The sequence below is a fragment of the Fringilla coelebs genome (assembly GCF_963513975.1).
Source record: "Fringilla coelebs genome assembly, chromosome: 7".
Lineage (NCBI taxonomy): Eukaryota > Metazoa > Chordata > Aves > Passeriformes > Fringillidae > Fringilla > Fringilla coelebs.
In genome coordinates this window covers 14273357-14289725 of record NC_140035.1, presented here as the reverse complement: position 1 = coordinate 14289725, position 16369 = coordinate 14273357, and the positions used below count along the sequence as shown (strand labels likewise).

General features: G+C 37.7%; 1 protein-coding gene across 3 annotated transcripts in view; it reads right to left on the bottom strand.

Moving 5' to 3' along the window:
* XRCC5 (X-ray repair cross complementing 5) overlaps positions 1-16369 on the bottom strand; it is a gene marked incomplete at its 3' end in the record, with an annotated part of 49612 nt that overhangs the window by 19486 nt on the left and 13757 nt on the right. For 2 of the 3 annotated variants that reach the window (XM_084209275.1, XM_084209274.1), the window contains exons 8-14: positions 16156-16294; positions 13992-14104; positions 10542-10604; positions 9739-9876; positions 9002-9092; positions 7649-7776; positions 3427-3623 (exon numbers count right to left, since the gene is read on the bottom strand). In XM_084209275.1, the coding sequence (XP_084065401.1) occupies positions 3427-3623; positions 7649-7776; positions 9002-9092; positions 9739-9876; positions 10542-10604; positions 13992-14104; positions 16156-16294 (869 nt within the window). The remainder of the gene's footprint in view (positions 1-3426; positions 3624-7648; positions 7777-9001; positions 9093-9738; positions 9877-10541; positions 10605-13991; positions 14105-16155; positions 16295-16369) is intronic. The other variant, XM_084209276.1, reaches the window with a different exon arrangement.

Genomic DNA, 16369 nt, shown 5'->3' with positions numbered 1-16369 from the left:
TGTAACATGCTACACTTTAAAGCATATCTCAGCAACAGAGGAAAATCCAGATAATCACAAAAGGAGAAGAAAATCAGATGCTGTCAGGCTACTGACACAGACAAATTGATTTCCGTTTAAGAATGACTGAAAGCTACTGAGCAACCCAAAGGGCAGGATTTGTGTTCAAGGAATCCCAAAACAAAATAACAAGTTTTTCTGAAAACTTCTGCTACTGTGAAAAGAAGAAACTGCTTGATGATGTAGGGACAAAGCCAGAAATCCTGGGCTAGGAGCCACTTTTCATTGTGCAAGATTAGAACTGATTGCAAAAACTGCATTGCACATTTCAGAAGCAATCAACTATTAGAAAGAGCTTGTGGAATCTTCCTTTTTGCTTTCTATAGCACACTCCTCCCCTACTTTACAATCACTGTCTATCTCACTTTGTTTCAGCAATCTTCTCTGTCCTTAATTTTGTCACTACCAAAATGAAATCCCTTCTCCTCAGCAACTCCTGTCATTGAGCATAACCTTACTTATCACTCTGGGAAAAATGATGACTTTAGCTATGCCTAAGGACAAGGATAGGATACCTTTGCTTCATTCTCAACTCTGCTGACTTTCTGGCTAACCTTGAACAAGTTGCTTGATTGTTTTGAACATCCAGTGTGTCTCTCTGTAGAAGGAGAAATTGATACTTATCAACAACAGAGTTTAGAAGCTCCGCTGGAACCAAAAATCTTGTATATTAACATGGTTTGATGAAAGGTTTAAAGAACAACAAAAACTTTCTTCCAGAATTTTCTCCTCCAAAAGTATATGGCAATCAATTTAACTTCTTTTTCTTCCTGCATTATTTTTACTGATTCAAAATGCTTTGGGATTGGAGGAAGGAGAAAATAAATGATGATGCTGCATTTAACAGCCTAGGACCAAATCTACAGTTGTCATTAATCAGTGCAGCACAGCAGAAACTAATGAATCCATAGCCATTTATACCAGCCAAGGATCTGACATTTAGAATATGCACTGATTAGCAGTATTTTTAAACTGCAAAACGTGCAATTACTATTTGAGAAAAATTAATAAAATAGAAGATTAATTTAAAACACCCACTTCTACATTAATATAGAAGCCTTTCACATCCTACAAAGCTGGATGAGATAACAGCCTCTCCACAGCCAACCTAAGAAGGAAAAAGTAAAATGTTTTCTATATTACTGGAATTATTTTTTTTTAAACTACACAGATCTTATGCAAAAGTGATACAAATGAATACTGAAATCTCTATTAAGATATCATGCCTACAATTATGCTGCTTTAGTCCCATTAGACCTTAAAAATTAACAGAGAAGAATCTGGTCAATATGATGACAGGAGATACAAATCAGTTTTAGAAAACAAAAATAATGGTTAAGACATCTTTGAAACAACTTTTTCCAAATACTTAAATGCAACCTATATCTTAGTATTAATAAGTGGAATCTCATAGAGCCATAGTATTTAGAATCACAGAATGGTTTGGTTTGGAAGGAACCTTAAAGATCACCCACTTCCTACACCCCTGCCATGGCCAGGGACACCTCCCACCAAACCTGGCCTTGAACACTGCCAGGAAGGGGCACCCACAACCTCTCTGTGCCTCTTTTATTTAATATTTTCTTTAATCATTGTTGCAGAGTGATGCACTTTTCTTTATCCAGTGAATAAATTCTATCATCTCAGCTTTTCTCCAAACACAGAACAAAAACAAAGTTAAGACTGCTGTTGTAGCAATAATAAAATACTACCAGTCTCATTCATTACTACAGCAATACCATTTTTCTAGAAAGTTTAAAAAATCTTAACTATCATTACTACTTCTTTGCATAGCTGAGTCTGAATCCCTTCCCTTCCTTTACAGCTTTAAAAAAAAAAAAAATTTTAATGCCCAACATCAATTTCTATCTAAATTACTTTTACAGCTACTTTTATCACCCCTCTAAAGGAAACCAGTTTTTATACAAAATAGATTTCCTTCTTGCTCGTCAGATGCTTTTGGGAAGATACGTTTTAAAGCAACTAACAGTAACGGGTCACTGCTTTTTGTTTAAATTCTCTCTCTAGCTTGTTTGAGCCCAATTTTTTGCCTTTATTTCTAAACTGGCTCTACCACTTTTTAAGGTATACATATAAATGCATATATGTACATGAACCCAGAGAAACTGAGGCAGGCAGTACGGAAAAGAGAATTGAATCAGTACGTATTCACAGAGACACCAAGGCAACAGGAATACACTGAAATCAACAGCAACAACAAAAAAGCCAGGTATTTCCCAGTCTGTAGAGAGGAATGTGGTCATTAGACTCAAGCAGCAAGGTGAGGAGTCCTGTGTCATATCTTCCCAAAGAGAACACGCCTGAGGAGGCTCTACCCAACCCAGAGGAAAGGACTGAGCTAAGCAAGAGCTCAAAACATCTCAAAGATGTCATTCCTAGTGCTAAAAGGACTGAACCAAAAATGACAAAATAAAGAGAGAAGGAGCTAACTGAGAACACTCCAACATCTCAGGGACCCACTAGCTATATTATAGACTTCAATAAATTAATTTCTCAGGCTGGGGTGACAGCACTACTGCAGTATCAATTTAGCATTTATTCTTCCTATATGCAGCACAAATAAACTAAACAGTATATTCAATAACAACAAAAACACCCTGTCTTAAAACTGTTCAAACAATAGCTGTTCCAGGAAGAGTCTGTAACAGCTTGACTTTTTTGGAGAAAACCACATTAATTGCACAGCCGATAATAATGAAACTTTTCTTTTGATATTCAAAATGAAATCTAGACAATTACCTAAATCAAGCATGCTGAGAAGGAAGGCTCACCTTCATGGCTAATTTAAAGAGCCATGGTATTTATTCTGAACTAAATTAGACCTCCTTTAGTGTTATTTGAACTAGTTTGTAACCATCTCTAGGACAAACTGTCTAAGCATGAGACAAGAAGCAATGCAACAGGTTGCCCAGAAGGGATGCACAAACCCTGAAGGTTTTCAAGGCCAGACTGTATGAATCCCTCCTTAGATCTCACAGGTGGTCTTTGAGCAACAGGTTGACCAAGAAGCCTCCAGTGGTCCACTCCAATCTGATGGATTTTGTGATTCTGGGACAGCAAATACAGACTTGAGGAAATTACATGAGTAGGTACAGGTTCCCCAGACACAAGGAATTTACTGGTTCCTATTGTGTCCTGCACTGCAACAGTATGACCACCACTATTCACAAAATACTCCAGACATTCCGTGGCACCACAATATTCTCTATCCATCAGCATTTTTTCCAGTGTGTAACTCATTGATTTTCTGTTCAAAAGATTCTGAGTCTGATTCATCCAGCAAAAACAACCTGAAGTATAAAAAAAAAAAAGTTTCAAAAAATCTATAATACATTTCTAACGTACTTGTCTTTGAAGATGTCCTGTGCAGTCTTCTCTTCTTTTTTCTTGCCAACTTCCTTTAGGGGGAAAAGTGCTTTTACTCTTTCCAGAGGAGCCTGACACCTTTCTCTTACCACACAAGGCATCTCCAGCATATCTAAAAGGTGCTGTTCTATTGGTGGCAGGGGCTTATCAGAGTGAAAAGCCTTGTGCTGCAAACACTGCAAGAAACAAAACAATCTGAGCAAAGTCGAACTTTCAATTATATTAAAAACTTACTATGTGGAACCTGCAAAATATCTTCCATATTAAACATACTATCTTTGTATTCCTGAAAAATATTCTGTCTCACAACGGACAGAAAGTTTATGATCAACTGTTTAAGGAGATTATTAATGATATTAAACAAGAATACTGATGCAGATGAGAATTCCCACACTCACTGGAATGAGTTCTATGAAAATTATTAGAAAAACTCCAGGAAGGAAACAGTCATCTGCAACTGTTTATATTTTTAGCTTCACTCTACCTATAAAAAGCAGTTCTCTTATAAAACAGTCCCATGGGAGAGATTTCTATACACTTCAAAATTAAGTAAATGAGATCTATCCCAACCACACATTCCAGTTATTGTAACAGTTTAACATCCCTCAAAGAAAATATTTCTTTTTAGTCAATTAAACCCAGTATGCATACAGGAGGAATGTTCACAAACTTAAGAGAGAATGCAAACAGAAAGAGAGAATATTAAATGTGCACAGGTGAGGCACAGAATATATGAATTTTTGGAACCTAGTTTTGAAAGGAGTAGGGAATGAAGGGGCCTGACAGATGCACAAAGCTGGAACAGATGGTGAGAGCTACGGAGAAAGATTTTTCACCCAAGTGTAGAGTCAGTGCACACAGTCATGGAGTCAAGCAGACGGGCAGAGATGAGGTTAATGAGGCAGGCTACAGAAATTCCATGGAGGGTTTTGAAAACAAAGTAAATGTCTTTACAATTTTGTGAAGTGTGAGATAGCAGTAGAGAGGTATGTGCATTTACAAATACACACATGCACAGGTATCACACAAAACATGTAATATACAGAGGAGAGAAATTTTTTTCTATGCCCATTGTACTAGGTGCGTGAGACACCCTTGTGAAGGTACCTACTCAGTAAAATAGGAATACAGCAGAGATTTGAGCCCCTGTTGGCTGTCAGACACGACATTAATTTAAAAAACAAAATCAAAGCAAATCAAAGCTCCTGTTCATACTGGAAATCTGCCAATACAGAAAATCAAGACAATATGTGACACATCAATACTGATGTGTGTTCAGGCTGCCATTAACATTCCAGTCCATATTAGAACATACTGCCAAAAGGAGGCAGTTGTACAAGGCTACTGATTTGGAAACACTTGTAATGATTTAAGGCACAATTATTTTGAAAGAGAGTAAAAATGTTGCTGGAAGCTGCAGTAATGGCTCTTGTGATAAAAATAAAAATTAGGTAATTGAATTAAACTCACAAAGCAAAAAAACATAAGTCCCCTGTTATGCCTGTGTTTCAGGCTTTTGTAACTGACATCTTAATGTGTGCAGCTGCAGGAGCTGAGCAGACTGAGCGGCCACAGCATCCACTTGTACCTGTTTTTAAAGTAGATGACTACGTCTGAAACCTGAGATGGCAGGTACTGTCAAAACTCAGGTGCTAAATGGAGACTAAGTTAAACAGACAACCTGGAGTTTCTAAACCAACATCTTTCCTCTTAACCTTGCTTCCCCCCTTTGTTCTGTGTCCAGCAAGAATCACTCCTACCCTCACAGCTAGAGGAAACCCACACTGCCACTGCCTTGCAGACTCACTGCTCTATTCATGTGCGTTGTCACCAAGGCATTAGCTTCTCATTACTCTTCCTAATTTCTTATATCTCCACAGCCAGCTTCCAGGAACAGGGGTCACACCAAGATACTGGTCAATGGATGTAATGAAGTGGGCTTCACACCATTAATTCTGTGATAAGCAATGACATACATGCACCAACAGACCAACAGGTCCATCTCTCTTCAGAACCACCACTGCTGAGCAATTTGTTTATTTGGCTAACAAATAAAATGCACTGCATTCCCCAAACATCTTAGGTGATTCAAATCCCTGTATTTCAGATGGACAACTTAAACAATAATGTTGGAAGTCTACCACTACAAAAGCTACAGAAGTTCACCTAGTTTTTTCTGGAAGCAAGAAATAAAAGTTGAAAGTCTGGATATAGGATATTCCTCATCTTCCACTCCAGCAAGCATTAACAACTACTTCTCACCCACTCTGTCATTTCCTGATGCCTACCGCTACTTCCAGAGATGCAATTTAGCTTGATGTTTTTGTTTAAATTCTGGCTCTTGTCACTTATCATTCCAAATATCTTCATGAGGCAACAAAGCAAGGAAATGAAGTAGGAGTTCATCCTTTTCTTCAGAGTTATTTTTCAAAACCATTTATAGGTTCTATTCAGCCCAATCCACTTACTGGCTGCAGTCAAAAGATGATGCAGAATTTTTCTTCACAGTTCTTAAGGAACCAGCAGCGTCATTTTGCCTAAGAGCAAAATACTAAGAATCTGGGCTATCTTCAAAGCAAAGGAGAGAACAACTTACACAGATTATAACAATTTTGTGATCATACAAACAAATGGGGCTGAGTGTGGCCAAAAGCAAACACTAAGGGGACTGGCAGTTTAGGGCTTTCTGAACAGCAAGGACAGAAATTGCATCCTACCCCACACATTCAGTCAATAAATGCTCTTTCTACCCAGTAGCACTCACCGTTACAAAATGGTATTATCCTCTAAGGAAACTGGCAAGTTACTCAGTTAACCCTCTTCCAGCAGCAATTGACTCAAGTGCTGGAACACTACCATGACACTATTTCAGAAGACAAATAGCACACCTAAAAAACCCCATCTTTCACCAATTAATGACACCCACTAAACTAAAAGAATGCAAAACTCTAGCAATATAACAGAGGAAATTCTATCCCCCAAGTACTTCATTTACAAGCAATGCCCAAGTTTTGTAATATCCAAGCTTGACAACCCTTCCTAAAATAAGAGTTGTGAAGAGGTCAGTTCACTTTAAGCTCTTGCCCTGCAATAACCTCCAACTGATCAAATCTTGCACTCAGTTACACACTGTCTTGTCAATATGACTGGCAGAACTTGATGAGACCTCTGAGTTCTTCAGGTGTCAATCAGAGTAGGGTTGAAGACAGTGGGCTTACATGTGCTCCTGAAGCACACATTGACCTTCAGATCCTTTGGTTTTTTTAACAACACTGAGGAAGCAAGGCTTTGGGAAGCTAGGGTAAGTTTTCTTAATTAAAAAAATATCTTCTTCCTACTTGTAAACCGAAATAAATCATGTGGAATTGCTGAGATATGAACATGATTGCTATAATACCATTTTTGGTCAATTTTCAGAGCAGAGTCACACATTCAATCTATCTCTATGGTTCTGCATACAGTACAATTATGCAGTTGCTTAAATTGCAACATAATTTTCTTTATTTTTGATTTTGCTGCGTCATTTTTTAAACACTTAAATTCCAGCATATAATTAAGTCTCTCATCCTCACAGTTGCAATGAAAGTCTTCGTGATATGAAAGGAATGCAAATCAAAATGGAGACAGCTTGATATAATAACTGCAGGAAGTGTGAACTGTTCTGCTGGCTCGTAAAGTGCATCAGCTTAGACACCCCAACAGAACATTTTAAATGTCAACAATGTTAATATCCATTTATTACTGATCCAGTTCACCTCAGACTGACCTAGTTTGGAACGCTGCTAGATGCAACACTTCACAGAAAAGTGATGGGACACAGAATGAGAAGCTGAAGATATCCCCCATTTTCAGGCAATTTTTCTCTTTGTCCAAAAGCCGAAGACTGAATCTATGTCTACAATACAGTGTTGAGAGGCAAGTTTTAGCTTGCCTAGTCTATGTGTCTGTGAGTATCACTGATGCTGTTGTGGACACCTCAGCACAGGTATAATTTCCCTTTCTTCCTGGAAACTAGAAATTTTGAAGATAAATCTATGTGAGGGACAACACAGAATTCATCGGTTACCATATCCTTTAATGACAGAGATTTATACCTGCATTTTCACAATGCAGATCTTTCCAACGTGAATCAAAGCAAGATAGAAGGCTGAAAAGTCTTAAGAAAAAAAGTTTTAAAAAAATACCATATCGTTCACCTCACCTGATATAATCTCTGAAAATGAGGGTTTGGAATTTTGCTGGGCTTAAACAGGTCCTCAAAAGTTTCTCCATCTTCATGAACCAAATTCATAGAATCAATCAGAGAGTCAACAGCAGATAACTGATCCACTAAAGCAGCAATTACATACAAAGGAAGATTAAATACACTTGCAGATGGGTGGATTTCTTGAAGCCATTTATAAATGAAGATTCTCTTCACAATGTGAGATTTTCACCAAGTCACGGTGAAAATGCCACAGAACACACTGCAGCTATGGATGTGCCAATAAAGAATATGGATAATGGACACAATAATAAACCCCTGCTTTATTTAAGGACTACAGTGTAAAGTCATAAAGCCTTTTCTTTTCCCCCAAGACCTCAATTATTGTTGCCTTTCTGCTTTAGCTTTTCTTTTTCAAGATGCTTTCATTTGCAACAGAAGGTTTATAGGCCACTTAGAAAATAAGGAGAACAGTTGTTTTGCAAAACTAAATGGTATAATATAAATTTTTAAAGTTATGATTGCAAATTAACAGTTCACAATAGCCAGCTACTGCTTTGGTAAGACAGGTTTTAGATTTGTTATCAAACTGCTAGTTACAGGCAAGAAAACAAGAAACAGCTATAGAAACAAACCAGCATGCTAAATATACCCGGACGTGCAGGTGCCCATTCAATGCATCTCATAACAAAAGAAAGAAGCAGGAGTGGATTTTAAACTACATCCACTTAAGACTCATTGCTGTGCACAACTCTCAGAACAGCAAGTCAAGTTTTGTGTAGCTGCATGTTCTCCAAAGATGCCATCCATCTCAAGCTGGACACCAATAAGCACATGGCTTAATAACACTCCACAGAAAATACTGTCTTTGCCTTTGTACATTATATTAACAGGCCATACTGCAAATGGCTACAGGAGCAGCTTTGCACCAGCAGAGCAGCTGCCTCTGTTCTAATTCTAGCTAGCTAATCACACACTGTAGATCCCACAAGGTTTGGCAATTTACTCCCACAAATTAGTTCAAAGATCAAAGGATACAGAGGACTAATCGCAGCTCTCCATCACAGGATCCTGAGAGACTCACAATGCTGTAACCTGAGCCAGAAGTCATTTAACAGGACACTTGAAATACCGCCTGCAAACTTAGGTCTGCTCAGCCTGCACCTGAAGTGCCAAAGCTTTAACACACATTTACACTTCAAGATGACATCACCATAATGGATGCCCAAATACCTGGGTATTTTCCTAAGCCAATAGAACTTATGCTTTCATTGGTGAGCCAAATATTTTAACTCTTTTAGAGCATCTTAGAAGACAACAAGCAGGTTACTTGACCAGCAAATGTCTTACCTGTAGGAATGCATTTTTTACTGTTTTTCAAGGATGAAAATACATACTGTCTTAAGTCTTCCATATAGGGGAGCTGCACATAGATGAGACACTGTGCAAGAGGAAAGAAAAAACAACTAAGTCTGAAAAAAAACCCAAAAAAACCAAAACAGAGTGCCATATCAGGGCAATATAAAAACAAAGAAAAATCTGAAGATGCAATGTCTGGGCACATCAAAATATTTAAAATATGTACAGAGCAACACAATTTGAATCAAAATAAAACACAGCATTATATTTTATATCATAGTGATGGCTACACTCAGTTTTTCTGCTCGTGGAATAAAGACCTCCCAACCCATCTGATCCCTTTTTCTCATGCAGAGTTCCAGTTATCCATGCTTTAAATATCCAATATATTGGCGCTTTGGGAGGTTTTATCACAGCTTACTGTATTCCAAAGTCAAAAGCTGGATTTGGTTTTTTTAACATTTCTCTGCCTCACTTTTTCTTTATTCAATTACCTCCTCCAGTTCATACCACCCGAAATAATTCCTTTCTTTTATGTTTATACCCTTCAAAAGTCTGAAGATTGTTGTGTCCGCCCCCACCTCCGTCACTGCTCAGCCATGCTATACATATTTAGCTCTTTCAATAGTCTCTCGTAAGAAAGATCAGGGGAAACATATGCTGCAAAAGTTCTGACATACTGTGTTGCTTCTGGGTCTCTCTGCAGAAGGGTAAGAGATAAGAATTACCTCATATGTATCCTTAATATATGGAAAAGCTACTCCAATTTGTGGATAGCATCTTCTATCATAAGCATAGCGCACTATAGCCACCACTTTCAACTCATCCAATGCACGAACAAGTGCAGAAAAAGCAACTGCTGCATTCTGGAGGGAAAAAAGAAGTCTAAAAAATCATGCAAGTTCTTAATCATGAAATACATCTTTCACAGGGAATTCAACAGCATTGATTTAGTCAAGACTAGTTTCCATTTCAGCTATAACTTTAACAAAAGCATTTTTTCATGTTCATAAATCAAAGAGGCAGAAAGGTCAAATCTCATCACGATAGTGGATCCATTCAAAGCTGAGTCAACTTTAGATTCAGTACATTCCATCTTTTTCACCAGGTGTGAAGAACTCTCAGAGGTTTTGCATGAGATAGCGAAAGGGAGGAAGGTCCTTTAAAGGAACATTTTAGAGCTCCACGGTGAGCTTTTTACCTCCAGTTCTTTGAAGGTCTGTTCTAAATAACACAGTGACAGGGCACACTGTTGCTCTGCATGAGAATCGACTTCAGCACCAATTTCAGGTTCCTCATAACCTTGCTCAAACATAGTATCTACCAGTTTTTCATTATTCATGAGATACTGTATTCATCTGGAGTTTAATCCAACTTCTTTTTAACCTACTGGCAATGAAATTAGACATTCCTGTAAACTACATTACAAGTATTTACTAACACAGAAAGACAGGACAATCTCAAGCATCACTACTATTCTTTTTTGTTCTGCAGCAAAATACATTCAGCATTACACTTCAGTTTACCTTACCTCATCATCTTTTGCTGCAAAGACCTTCAGAGCTTGGTTGCCCATGTAGTAATGCCTCTGGATCTACAGATTCAAATGGTCAAGAGTTAGCCTGACCTAAAGAAAAGGTCACTAATACAACTGCACCAATTAAATTACAAAACAACTAGCATTACTCAAGTCACCAAAATTAATTACAGTGCATAGAGGTTAAAGCCCTGTATTTGTTTAATATCTCCATTTATCACTTAATATGGATATTCAGTCATATTGGGTAGGATATTCTCATAGCTTCCTAGTGATGGGTAGGAATGAAAGACAGCACTACTGGCAGCTGTTACCAGTCTGAATTATACTTCAGTAATTCAAAAGTCATTGTGGAAAATGACAATAGTTAATTCAAGACCTAAATCTAACAGTTACCATATCTATGCTATTAAATTTTTCTAGCAAAGATACATCAAAAAGGAGCTGCAAAAAGTCTCATTCTTAATTAATAAAGCGACTTCAACACCAGCCCAGAGTATATACAGCTGTGCTAGCAAAGAAGCACTTCTGTCACAGAGTTTATTCTATTCATGAACATGGCTGAATCTAAAACAAAAAGGAAAAATAGTTTCATCAAGGGGCATCACTGGAATAGTTGGAGCTACAGCAACTCACACACAGAGAAAGCCTGCAATCATAGAAGACCTGTCACAAAGATCACACACTACTATGGACACTGATTAAAATAACCTCTCTTTGTTAAAGAAAAAACTCTTTAAATTACAGTCTCAGAACTAACTTCATTATATCTTTGATTTTTCTTTCATTCATTTCATTTTTTATTTTATCTTCTTTATTTACCAAATTACCATAAGGCTGTTGAAGTCAGTGACAACCTGCACCAGAGCAGGTCTGTTCACTGTATTACAGCACAATTCTTCAGCTCAGATTATTCTACCTGCAATCCTTCTTTCCTGTTCTGTCTCTAACTGCTCAGGCAATTTTGCATTCAGTATAGTATACATAAGCAGATGTGTGTATCACTACACCTTTTTTTCTTTGCAAAAGACATTGTCCCTTTGTAATATTTGCAGTATTATTTCTTGATTTGTATGGCATGGCTTATAAATTAAAAATCAAAGTTTAAGCGGCCTCTGATCTTCTTTCCTGAGGGATGTGAACAACTCAGGAAAAGAATACAAGGTGGTTCTATTCCTTATTTAATTATGTATTTGGAGCTTTTCCGTTTTTCTAGTCAATAATGAACCATTTTTCCATCGAAGTTTTTTAAAAAAACAATTTAATATAAAACACACATTTGAGTAGTGTCAGTTTTATCATTCCAAACAACAAAATTTAGGAGGCAAAACTTAAGATAACATATGGGTCTTGAAAATTCCAGGCTTAGTTAAAAACTCCCTGATATCATTACCCATTCACTATAATTTTAATCCTGCAAGCACGTCTGAATAATTTTATTCCACTAAGGGGATGTGCAGCTACTACTGGGCATAATTACTCACACTCCTGACTACAGGACCAGAGTACACTTTAAGATATAATTTCTGTTTGTTATGAAATCCAGAGACAAGAGAAGTATACAATAAAAATTAACTAAAAGCAATCAATATTTGATTGAAAATTTTTAAAAACAACTTATTAATTCTTTCATGCATATTTACGTGACTCAAAAAATATTCCTAAAATTAACTGTAACCCTACAATTATTAACTATGTATTTGTAGGTATTACCACACTATCTGACCAATGACAGGAAAATAAAATTCCACATGAAATAACAGTTTGCTCACAGGAACACTATATTCCTCATTTGCTTTCCTCGTAGTTTCCATTTTCAAATAAAGGCAGACTAAGATGAAACAGGAGGGCAACTTCCAGCACAAGAAAACTCTGCACACTGTGAAATACATCTTTCAGAACTAAATGACAGTAGTAAGACTCAGCTGGAGGCTAATCATGTATGAAGAGATCCAAGAAATTGTCTCATTGGAACACAGGATTCAAACATATTTCACTTATTAGATCCAGTTTCTGCTAAGGAGGTAGCACTCCCTAACACCTCTCTGGCCCTGGCCAATTTAGGGCACATAAGCTCAAGCATGGGATGTTTCCTTGATCAATGACTTGCAGTGCACAAGCTCCCACGTTACTCAACAGCTAAGTCTGAAAGTCCTCAGGGAGCAACCAGGTTACAGATTCCAGTTGGGCTGGCTTCTCCTTACAGTAAATCACATAACTTCCTGGCTCCTCCGTGCTTATGCTTTGGAACCCTGCACTGCAGTAGTCTAATGAGACATCTAGCAACATGCACAAGGTCTCTGTGTCACCTGTTTTGTAAAGTAAGAAGATGTTCAGTTACATCCACTTGGGAATAAGCTCCCACAGATGCTTCCTATTTTATTAGCATATTTCCTTCATTCTAAAGGTGATGATGCCTTAGCCTTTATCAAGAGTTCTCCTTTGTTCAGGCAGTGAGAGATTTCAAAGAGCAGGAGGGCTGGGAGCTGTCAGAAGTGAAGGTGTAGAACTGCCCTATGACTTCATTTCAGTTTTGACTGGTGAAGAGGACTGGGTGTGGGTAACTCCAAGATGAGTAAAGTTTCAGTCAGAAACTTTTTCAGAGAAAAAAGATGAGGAGCAGCTTAACATTCACAGCAATTACTTGGCACTCACATATCTGTACTCTCTCCTCATGTGTCCTTCTTCAAGAACAGTTTTGTTAAGCCTTTGCCTAAGGCTTTGCTAATGCTTAACTCCTGGATTTTCTGAAGGAAATCACCTTGTGCTGGGAAACTTATTAAAGTACTTACTCAAAGTAAGTTTCTTACAACTGTCAGGGACAACAAACAGCAAAGTCAATACTACAAGTAGAGATAAGTGCATTACAAACACCGAGCATCTCATGGAAATATGGAGAGCCTTTGAGCTACCTTTCTCTAAGAAGTCTTCACTACATTTAAGTTTTTTCACAACAGAAAGAAGAGACCAGTCATGGTTCACAAACTAATCCTTATGGAATTGGGAATGAATGGAGTCAGCTTCAGGCTTGCTTTAACATTAATGTTGAGGGAGAAGCTTCTGTTAAGAAGCAGCCAGACTCTTGGCTGGACAAAGCCCAGAAAGGCTGCTGCCTGAGCTGAACAGAAGACAGACTATTAAAGTCTGTGAGATGAAATGAGACCACAATACCTCTGTCTCCTCTTTGCAGAGTTCTGAGTTCAGTGGCTCTGGCTTCACTTGAGGGACCAATGGCCACACTTATGAGCTTCTCTCCTTCACAAGACCACATATTGCTTACATGCACTAGAATCAGCAAATAAGTCACACCTGCATACCTGAGTGGAGACGTCCCATTCCCAGTACTGAAACCCAATACAACACCATGACTTTACTGAATTCAAACCAAGATCAAGCGTCTTGAATAACCCAGGAAGCTGAGTAGGAAGACATTTAGTATCGCACCTGAGAGGATCTAGTGAATCCCAAAACAGAAAAACATTTTCCTTCTGTTTTGTATTTCATTTGCTCTTCATCTTCCTTGGAAAAAGGAACTATATCACTCCCATACCGAAAACCTGGAGAACGAGAGAAGAGCATCTGGTAAGCATATGGGCCTACAATTTTAACACTGAAATTAGCTCTCTGAATATTTTAACAATGCATTCATGCCCCACAGCTACGTTCCACACATGCTCATCAAATTACTTTCCCTGTTAGCAAAAAAAAACCCAAACACCCATAGACACATTTTGTACTTCGCAAAGCACTCCTTGTACATCATTTTATGTAACACAAGTACTCTCAGAGAGCAGGAAAGAAAATAAGGGAACATCTTGCCTAACAAAGTTACACTCACAGAATAGATTTAAGCAAATCAGAATAGATTTCAGCAAACAGATTGCAACACTCTCTGCAAACATAATACAAGCAACCTCAAACATACCACAAATCATACCACAGGAGGTGACACCAGAAGAGATTCAGAAAATAAAATGTGCTAACAGTAGAAGCAAAGTACACAATGGAAAACCAAAACACTCTTCTATGCAGAACTGGTCTTTTTATATATTTCTGTATTTTACTCCCCATGCCATGCATTACAGGTATATGTCCACAAAACAGGAAGCTGTGATTTCTCAGAGATATCATCTGCTCCAACTGCTCTCCTATCTCAGCTTCAATATCATCCCTGTAATGTCATCACTTTATTATGCTGCCACAGACTAAGGATGATATCCTCAGGTGTGAAGAAAGCAGAAGGAACAGAAATAAATCCCTGGATGAAAAACCTAGAAGCAGATACATTTTCCTACAACCTGAAAAGCAACCACACAGAGTGAAAGAAATTTCAGTATGGGTGCTGCAAATACAAAATATTGTCTAATTATGACATTTCTCAAAGGATTCACAAAAGTCCAGGAGGAATCAGTACTTCTTTTAGCATTAGAAATATCACACCACTGACAGGGAAATCTTTTATCTCTTTTGTTCACATTGAACTGCTCACCACTTCTTTTTACTAGTATCCCACAGCTACTTACTAACTTAAGCAGTCAGAAGATTAGCTGAGAACAGTCACAAATCCTTCAAAATGCATTCTCTGTAAGAAGTGGATTTTTTTAACAGTTTTGAAGCTGTAAAACGTAACTAGACCATCTTTTAACCATCATTTCCGCTTAAAGAAGGTCATATTGTCGTTGGCACTTTATCTGATACTGCTATGAAACACCTATGAATGCTAAAATTGAAATAGATTAAATTTAAAAATACAGCTTATTCTAATTTTCAATTTATGTTATTCATCTGACAGCACTCTCTATACTGTTATCTGAATAGTTCTGCTCTTTATAGTTAATATACTTGCCCTACTTGTGTGGGATTGAAATAGCAAAGGAAAGGAAAAAAACTAGTAGCAAAATATATCTATACAATCACAAAAAATGAAACAGATCTGCTTAATTCCATTTTTAAAAGTAAGTACACTAGTTCCTGCTGTTTCTGGGGCCTGTAGTCTTCTAAGGAAATTAATCTGCTCAGACAGAAGCTGCAGGTCATAAAAGGTATGTTGCGTACCACTACTTCAGATTGATCCTGTTATAGTACAGCAAAGCTGGTACTCTTGAACACTAAACCCTCCTTTGATGGCTTCATCTTTCCAAGTGCAGAATAACTAGAGCAGTTGCTCATCTACAAAAAAGCAGCACGATGAAAGCATTCATGTTATCAGTATAAGTGAAATCTAAAAATGGAACAGTGCTAGCAGAACTACTCACTACAGAACAGAGGTATGGACTTCCACAATGTGTAGTTCAGAAAGCTGTAGCGCCTTCTAAACTCCATCTGTTGTTATTATTATTGTTGTTGTTAGTTCTATTATTATTATTCCCATTGTCATTATTATTTCTATTATTATTATTATTCCTACTACTGGCAAAGTAAGATTTTTTTTTTAATATGTGAAAACAAAGAGTCTCATGTAACAGTCTCTGTTCCACCAGCTTACAGGGCTCACATTCTAAGGCCACAGCATGGCTTCAAGGTATAAAACTAAGAGGCCCCTAGGTGACCTAAGAGCCCAAGCCATTATCTTCCCTTTGTCTTCAGGGTGCACTTAAAGATGTCATACCTTGAATAGTATCATCCTTCTGAACCTCTGTCTCATCATCATCATTCAAGCAGTAAACAGTTTCTTTTTGCACATCCTCTTTTCTGAGGGTTTTAGCATCCACAATTGCCCAAAGTTTTTTCACCCTCTCTTCTGTGACCTTGGTATCAGAATTCAAAGCAAAGGAATGTTTAACATTTCAGTGGGATCCAGAGTACTTACCAGAACACACAAA